This window comes from Lucilia sericata, unplaced genomic scaffold (assembly GCF_015586225.1).
Source record: "Lucilia sericata isolate MDLA Ls3-8-SP2 unplaced genomic scaffold, ASM1558622v1 Contig000906F_arrow, whole genome shotgun sequence".
NCBI lineage: Eukaryota > Metazoa > Arthropoda > Insecta > Diptera > Calliphoridae > Lucilia > Lucilia sericata.
The window spans coordinates 151,537-160,000 of record NW_023994893.1 but is presented as its reverse complement, the minus strand read 5'-3'; the positions used below and the strand labels follow the sequence as shown (position 1 = coordinate 160,000).

General features: G+C 28.4%; 2 protein-coding genes across 7 annotated transcripts in view; both read left to right on the top strand.

The window, feature by feature from the left end:
• Positions 1–989, top strand: part of LOC119608968 (PAN2-PAN3 deadenylation complex subunit PAN3) — a 37,006-nt gene extending 36,017 nt beyond the window's left edge. For 2 of the 6 annotated variants that reach the window (XM_037963613.1, XM_037963612.1), the window contains 3 exons: positions 1–70; positions 191–307; positions 559–923. The exon at positions 1–70 is cut by the window's left edge and continues 93 nt beyond it. In XM_037963613.1, coding sequence (XP_037819541.1) covers positions 1–70; positions 191–301 — 181 coding nt within the window. In that variant the 3' untranslated portion in view covers positions 302–307; positions 559–923. Of the gene's footprint in view, positions 71–190; positions 308–558 lie in introns of all 6 variants that reach the window. The other 4 variants (XM_037963615.1, XM_037963616.1, XM_037963611.1 and 1 more) reach the window with 3 other exon arrangements.
• A 5,816-nt stretch (positions 990–6,805) lies between these two features.
• On the top strand, positions 6,806–8,220 carry LOC119608972 (vesicle-associated membrane protein 3-like). Its single transcript, XM_037963625.1, has 4 exons — positions 6,806–7,238; positions 7,301–7,411; positions 7,486–7,958; positions 8,014–8,220. The coding sequence occupies exons 2-4, from the start codon at positions 7,389–7,391 to the stop codon at positions 8,025–8,027; spliced, it is 510 nt and encodes a 169-aa protein (XP_037819553.1). The 5' UTR covers positions 6,806–7,238; positions 7,301–7,388; the 3' UTR covers positions 8,028–8,220.
• The last annotated feature ends 244 nt before the right edge of the window (positions 8,221–8,464 follow it).

Genomic DNA, 8,464 nt, shown 5'->3' with positions numbered 1-8,464 from the left:
TCGACCATGGTTGGATCACGCACATATTGTACAATGTTTAAATAAATTAGATGCTGGCTCATTAGAAAGAGTAAGTGAAAGATGATTAAATACACTTTTAAATAAATATAAACAAACCATATTATTAGATTATAAACAAAAAGTGCTAAGTTTATGAATATTGTTTAAAAATAATCTGTTATTGTTTTAGGTTCAACTAATGTCACGCGATGAGCAATCGGTTCTTATTGTTACTTATGCTGAGCTCAAGAATTGCCTGGAAAAAGCATTTTCCGAATTGATGGCCAATGCTGCCACATAATAATAGGTAAACTCTAATTGTTATTAATATTGTAAACATATTTTAAATTTAATTAAGTGAAGAAAAAAAAGTAATTTATTAAAAGAAAAGATCTGCTTAGGTTATCTATTATATTTTTTTATAAAAAAATTTTTAAAAAAACTTTAATTTAAAGAAAAATTTTTTAACAAAAATGTCTGTGTTCTCAATTTTAAGTAAAATTAACTTTCTTTGTGGTAATTTGCTATTGATTTTTTTTCTCTCTTTTTCTTCCTTAGACTATCATACTTTTATCACTACTCTCTCCTAATTTTCTACACATCAACAACTACAACAACAACTTACCCTTCCCCAACGAAAATGTTACCATTCTGAAACAAAAGAAAAAAAATCTTAAATTTCTTAGAAAACAAAAAAAGGATAATTAATTAAGTTAAAAAGTTTTATTTAAAAAAACTACAAAACAAAAATGAATTGTATACCCAGCATGACAAGTTCATTTCAAAGAAAAGGCAAGATTTGAAAAAAAAAACACACAAAACGAAATTAATTAAAACAATTATATAAAAAAAAATTAAGAAAAAAACACAAAAAAATAGTAATCTCTTTAAAAAAATATATAAAAAACAGAAAAAAATTCTTTTACGATAAAAAAAATATTGTTATAAAAAACGCAAAAAAATCTATATTTGTACAAAAAAAAAAAAAATAAATTAATTAACGAGAAAGAAAAGAAAAGAGGAAAATCCAGAGAAAATTCTTTAAACAGCGAATTCAAGAACTTTCCAAAACGTTAAACAAAATATTGAAAATAAAAGGAACCAGGCAACAGTTTTAAAGAAAACAAATGAAAATTTAAAACATTGTTAGCAAAAACTTTGGTATCTATTTTTATAACAAATTAAACAAAAAACAAAATTATTAAGAAAAAAAAAGACAACTGATTTTAAAAGTAAACACACACACACACAAAAACAACTTTTAAAAAACTAGCCCACTATTTTGAAAACAAAAACTAAAACATACATATTTTTACAAAAACAAAAAAACAAATAAATTCTTCTTATTTATTATAATTAAGACTTAAAGAAATTTATTTACTAGATCAAAATTATTATACTATATATCATTAACATCATTTAACTCTACTCTATCTCTCTCTCTCTTTCTTGGAGAAAAGTAACTTGATAAATCCTAAAAAAAAAACTAAATTTTTTTTAATAATAATTTTGTTTAGTTAAAATTTGTTTATTTTATTAAAAACAAAACAACATTTTAAAAAAGGCTCGTGTCTAAGCAAAAAGCATCTTGTTCTAATAATTTTTTTATTTATAAAAAAAAAATAATATATTTTGTTTAAAATTGTTTTAATAAATTTAACAAAACAAAGAGAAAAGTAACTAAAAAACCAACAATAATATTTTACTATAATTGTTAAGGCTTAAAAACTATTAATTTTGTTTAAATGATCTGAGCAAATAAATTTCTTTTAGTTTTATTTAAACAAAAAAATAGCACCACCTAAGTAAACCAACAACAACAAAAAATTGTACATTTGTCATTATTGTTTTTTTTGGAAAATCAAAATTGTGTAATAAATAAAATATAAAACAACAAGCAAAAAAAAAATCAGTTGTGCTACTGTTGCTTTTAAGGATTAAAATTTAAAAATTATCTGTTTAAAAGTTCTTGTATTTTTATTTTCTCTCCCTTTCCCTTCTTTGATTGGTTTGTAATTGTTCTTGCTTATTATCTATTATTAAAATTGTATGTCTTTTCCCCCTCCCTCTTGATTTTGTCTACATCCACCCCCCCCCCCCTTTATCCTTGTAGTTTTCTTTTTGTCTCCTCTTTTATTTTTTTTTTTTTTCTTTTCTTTTTCTTTAGAAATTTTAAATTATTATTAATTAATTATAATTATTGTACTTGAAAGTAAGACTTATATTTAATTATAAAAACAACAACAACAAAAAAGCGAAAATTAAAAAAAGAAGAAAATATTATAAAAAAGAAAAAAATAAAAAATTGTAAAAAAAATCTTAAAAAAAAAATAATAAAATGTTTGAAAAAATAAAACAAAAAGTTTTTATTTTTATGACAGATAAAGAGAACTTACAAAAAGGTAAACAAATTAAAACTTAATTTCTTATAGAAAAGTGTCTGCATTGGTTAGTTTTCTATTAAAATATGTTTTCATTAGACAGTTTTCCGTAAAAAAAGTGTTCTCATTGGACAGTTTTCTATAAAAAAGTGTCTGCATTGGACATTTTTCTATAGAAAAGTGTCAACATTGGACATTTTTCTATAGCAAAGTATCTACATTAGACAGTTTACTATAGAAAAGTGTCTGTATTGGAAGTTTTCTATTAAAATCTGTCTTCATTAGACAGTTTTCCGTAATAAAATGTTCGCATTGAACATTTTTCTATAGAAAAGTGTCTGCATTGAAAATTTTTGTATAGAAAAGTGTCTGCATTAAACATTTTTCTATAGAAAAGTGTCTGCATTGAACATTTTTCTATAGAAAAGTGTCTGCATTAAACTGTTTACTATGGAAATGTGTCTGCATTGGACAGTTTTGTATAGAAAAGTGTCTGCATTGAACAGTTTACTTTAGAAGTGTCTGCATTGGACAGTTTTCTATGGATAGGTGTCTGCATTGGGCAGTTTTCTATTAAAATGTGTCTTCATTAGACAGTTTTCCGTAAAAAAGTGTTGCCATTGAACATTTTTCTATAGAAAAGTGTCTGCATTAAACTGTTTACTATGGAAAAGTGTCTGCCTTGAACAGTTTTCAATGGATAGGGTTCTGCATTGGACAGTTTTCTATTAAAACGTGTCTTCATTAGACAGTTTTCCGTAAAGTGTTCGCATTGAACATTTTTCTATAGAAAAGTGTCTGTATTAAACTGTTTACTATGGAAAATTGTCTACATTAGACAGTTTTCTATGGAAAAGTGTCTGCATTGAACAGTTTACTATAGAAAAGTGTCTGCATTGGGCAGTTTTCTATTAAAATGTGTCTTCATTAGACAGTTCTCCCTAAAAAAGTGTTCGCATTGAACATTTGTCTATAGAAAAGTGTCTGCATTAAACTGTTTACTATGGAAAAGTGTCTGCATTGAACAGTTTTCAATGGATAGGGTTCTGCATTGGACAGGTTTCTATTAAAATGTGTCTTCATTAGACAGTTTTCCGTAAAAAAGTGTTCGCATTGAACATTTTTCTATAGAAAAGTGTCTGCATTAAACTGTTTACTATGGAAAAGTGTCTGCATTAGATACTTTTCTATGAAAAAGTGTCTGCATTGAACAGTTTACTATAGAAAAGTGTCTGCATTGAACAGTTTTCTATGGATAGGTGTCTGCACTGGGCAGTTTTCTATTAAAATGTGTCTTCATTAGACAGTTTTCCGTAAAAAGTGTTCGCATTGAACATTTTTATATAGAAAAGTGTCTGCATTGAAAATTTTTCTATAGGAAAGTGTCTGCATTGAACATTTTTCTATAGAAAAGTGTCTGCATTAAACTGTTTACTATGGAAAAGTGTCTGCATTGGACAGTTTTGTATAGAAAAGTGTCTGCATTGAACAGTTTACTATAGAAAAGTGTCTGCATTGGACAGTTTTCTATGGATAAGTGTCTGCATTGGGCACTTTTCTATTAAAATGTGTATTCATTAGACAGTTTTCCGTAAAGTGTTCGCATTGAACATTTTTCTATAGAAAAGTGTCTGCATTAAACTGTTTACTATGGAAAAGTGTCTGCATTGAACAGTTTTCAATGGATAGGGTTCTGCATTGGACAGTTTTCTATTAAAACGTGTCTTCATTAGACAGTTTTCCGTAAAAAAGTGTTCGCATTGAACATTTTTCTATAGAAAAGTGTCTGCATTAAACTGTTTACTATGGAAAAGTGTCTACATTAGACAGTTTTCTATGGAAAAGTGTCTGCATTGAACAGTTTACTATAGAAAAGTGTCTGCATTGGGCAGTTTTCTATTAAAATGTGTCTTCATTAGACAGTTTTCCGTAAAAAAGTGTTCGCATTGAACATTTGTCTATAGAAAAGTGTCTGCATTAAACTGTTTACTATGGAAAAGTGTCTGCATTGAACAGTTTTCAATGGATAGGGTTCTGCATTGGACAGGTTTCTATTAAAATGTGTCTTCATTAGACAGTTTTCCGTAAAAAAGTGTTCGCATTGAACATTTTTCTATAGAAAAGTGTCTGCATTGAACAGTTTTCAATGGATAGGGTTCTGCATTGGGCAGTTTTCTATTAAAGTGTGTCTTCATTGGACAGTTTTCCGTAAAAAAGTGTTAGCATTGAAAATTTTTCTGTAGAAAAGTGTCTGCATTAAACTGTTTACTGTGGAAAAGTGTCTGCATTGAACAGTTTTCAATGGATAGGGTACTGCATTGGACAGTTTTCTATTAAAATGTGTCTTCATTAGACAGTTTTCCGTAAAAAAGTGTTCGCATTGAACATTTTTCTATAGAAAAGTGTCTGCATTTTTTATAGGTTCTCACCTAATCCGGGCTCTACATGTTTCTAGGTTCAATATTATAGAAAATTCAAAAAGTACCTTTTGTAGAACGAAAAATTACCAAAAAATTCCGCCTATTTTTCAGTTCTCACTTAATCGGGGCTATAGAAACTTAATTTCATGTTTATAAGTTCAATATTATAGAAAATTCAAAAACTTATTTGCTTTTTGCTTTTCAATTATTTCATTTAACTTAATTAATTGTTTTGTCATAATTTGTTTATTTTTATCTAATTTTTTTTTTTTTTTAATTTCTTGAATCATTTAATTTCATTTAAAAAAGTCAATTTTTACATGTTAGCAATTTCAAAAGTAACATGAAAACTCCATAAGGAACATTTTGATAAGTATTTATATGCTAGAATTTATATTTATAAACAATTAATTTTGACATGTGTATATAAACAATTTGTATTAGTAACTTTTATATAACCGTATGCAAAGAAACCTTTTCCTCGGACTACAGGCCTGCTGTCATCGAAGGATCGAAAATTTGGTGAGTTAATGTCTAAAATTTTTGTTATATGTTCATGTGTACATTTAAAAGAAAATGATAATAAAAATATTGGGAAAATACATATAGATAATGATATCGTCACCTAAAACGCAAACGGCCCTATCTAACATTTTTAAAAATTTATATTTTTTTCATGTTAATGTTTGTCGACAATTATTAGCTAACTAATATTTTTGAAAATCTTATGTAGCGAACCAGAACTTTGCATTCTGAAGACAAGAACCAGAGCACGGCCGGACTCCTAGGTAGCGATGTCTCCAGAATAGCAAGGTTCTTAGTGGTGGTTCGTCACAACAGACAGACAGACGGACATGGCTAAGATTACTCCGCTATCTATAAGGATCCAGAATATATATATACTTTATAGGGTCGGAAAATTATATTATAGATATATACCCTTCTCACGAAGTTGAAGGGTATAAAAATATCTGCATTGTTTTCTATTCTACAAAAAAAAAAAACAAGTAAGAAATTATAGTCGGGCGTGGCCGACCATATGATACCCTACACCAGTTATGAATATTAAATGTGATTTATTTTTCATAATAAAGCATTATTTATCTTCAATATTCCCTTGTTCCGATACATTTAAGCAATTTATGGATGAAAAACTAATTTTCTGAAAGAGGCTTTATATGGGGGCTAGGGGCAAATATGGACCAAGCCCGATAAAATTTTGTGAATATATTTATATTGACATAATATTTTATTGTGCTGAATTTCATCGCGATATTTGTGTTTATAAGCTGATTTGGGACATTCAAGTAATTTTCTGAAGGGGACTTTGTATGTGGCCCGATCTTTATGAAATTTGGCAGGGTCATCAAGACTTCTATAAAACTTAGTTGTGCCGTATTTTATCGATATATCTGTATATTTAACATAATTATGAGCTCAGAAGCCCTTTTCGGGGGGTTCTGTTCTATGGGGGCTAGGTGAAATAATGGACCGATTTTAACCATTTTCAATAGGCTTTGTCCTTAGGTCAAATAAAACGTGCGTGCCAAATTTCATACAATTATCTTGAAAATTGCGACCTGTACCTTGCGCACAAGGTTTACATGGACAGCCAGCCAGACGGACGGACGGACGGACATAGCTTAATCGACTCCGAAAACGATTCTAAGCCGATTGGTATACTTTAAGGTGGGTCTAGGACGAATATTTTTGTATGTTACAAACTTCAACACAAATCCAATATACCCTCCCCACTAAAGTGGTGTAGGGTATAACAATTAAGATCTGACCCACAATGTGTACAATATTTCGATGTGTTACAAACAGAAAGACAAAATCAATATATCATTCTTCTCTTCTGATATTGGCTATGAAAATATACACAAAGTATGGGGATTTTTTTTATTCAGACACTCAACTCAGTACAAACAATTTACATAAAGAGTTGAGTGATTTTTTTTTGTTAAATATAATTTGTCATAATCAGTTTAGTGTTAACAAAATATTAACTAATGGAAGTTGTTTGTTTTTATTGGTCGGATTAAAAAACAACTTAAATAATGTCTAGTTTAAATTTTCTAAGTAAATCGTTCGGCGAATTTGTGGCAAATGTCAAAAGTTGACAGACAATGCACTGCACAACCCCAAAAGAACCAATTACGGAACTGATTTCTTTTGATATAAACAAAGTTTGATTTTTAGAACTAAAAATTGGATATTATTAGTTTTTAATAAGAGAAAAACCTTTCAAATTGTATTTACTCTGAGTAATGAGAGATTTTCGATATTTTTTGTAAAATTTTTGAAAAAATCTATTTGAAATTAATGAAATTTTGTTGAACAAAACATTAATGAGTCAAAGCATCAACAAAAAGTAGAATACCGGCAAACAATATCAATACAAATGGAAATTACAATATTATTAATAAAACAAACAGTTAGTATAAAGAAAGATATGTAAAATACAAAAATATTAGGTCTGTTCATTTACTTTTCCAGTAAATACTTGCAACGAGAGATTAAAATCAAAATTTACAAAAATACTCACCTTTTTTTTAAAAAAAAAAAGAAATAACTAAACTAAAACATGGACCCTAACAAAAATGTACAGTAAGTTAAAAAAAAAAAAGTACAACAATTTAAAAAAATTTCAGTTATAAAATACAGTGTAATTCCCCGAATAGAGCAACAACATCACGAGAGGGTTTACTGCAAGAGACACAACAGCAAGTTAATGAATTAATTGAAATCTTATCCGATAATGTTGATCGTGCTTTAGAACGTGAACACAATCTAACGGAGTTAAATGAAATTGGTGAAAATTTACAAAGACACGCAAGAGATTTCCGTACTATGACATCGGCGCTTAAACCTCAAAACATCGATAAGCCTTCAAAATCGCCACCACGAGAAAACGTATTACAAGAGACCCAACAGCAAGTTGATGAATTGGTTGATATCTTATTCGTTAATGTACACCGGGCTTTGGAACGTGAACATAATCTATTGGTCTTAAATGAAATCGGTGAAAATTTAGAAAGGGGAGCATGTGATTTTCTTGATATGGCGGCGACGCTTAAACGTAATATGTGGAAGAAGCGTTTGAAAACTGTTTTGGTTTTAATCGGTGGTATTGGTGCGATTTTTCTTGCAATATGTAAGTAATTTTGAATTTTATAAATATATAATTTTCTAATTACCATTTCTTACAGTTTTACTAATATAAAATGTTAATCCTAGACACAAACCGCTTCATATTGGACAGTTCTATTAACTTTTTTGAACTTAATGGTCCAAAAAATAAACAGATAATGCCTCAAAGTAATAATTTTATAAGTAAATACTAAATAAAGAGTTTTTAATAAGTTTAATATAAGTAATCATTGTTTCATATACATAAATACTTCGAAGATATATCAGATATTGTGGCGACTAATAAAACCAATTTTCAAGGTCCCTAACATACAAAAACAAAAGACGTTTTATCGCTACAAATGTACCATTAACTGTCATTTATTTCAGACGATTCACTAAGTAAATCGCAACATTTTTGAACAAAATGAAAATATAGTTCTATTTCGAGAAGTGTACGATAAGACCATCGGCTGCAGTTCCAGTCCCCAAAGTAAGGCATTTTGAGTATGTATAAGCAAAATGTAAAAT

Excerpts from the sequence above, each read along its gene's own strand:
- LOC119608972 (XM_037963625.1), top strand. The coding sequence starts at position 7,389 with ATGGACCCTAACAAAAATGTACA. Across the intron at positions 7,412-7,485 it reads GACCCTAACAAAAATGTACA|AGCAACAACATCACGAGAGG; the intron begins GTAAGTTAAAAA and ends TTCCCCGAATAG.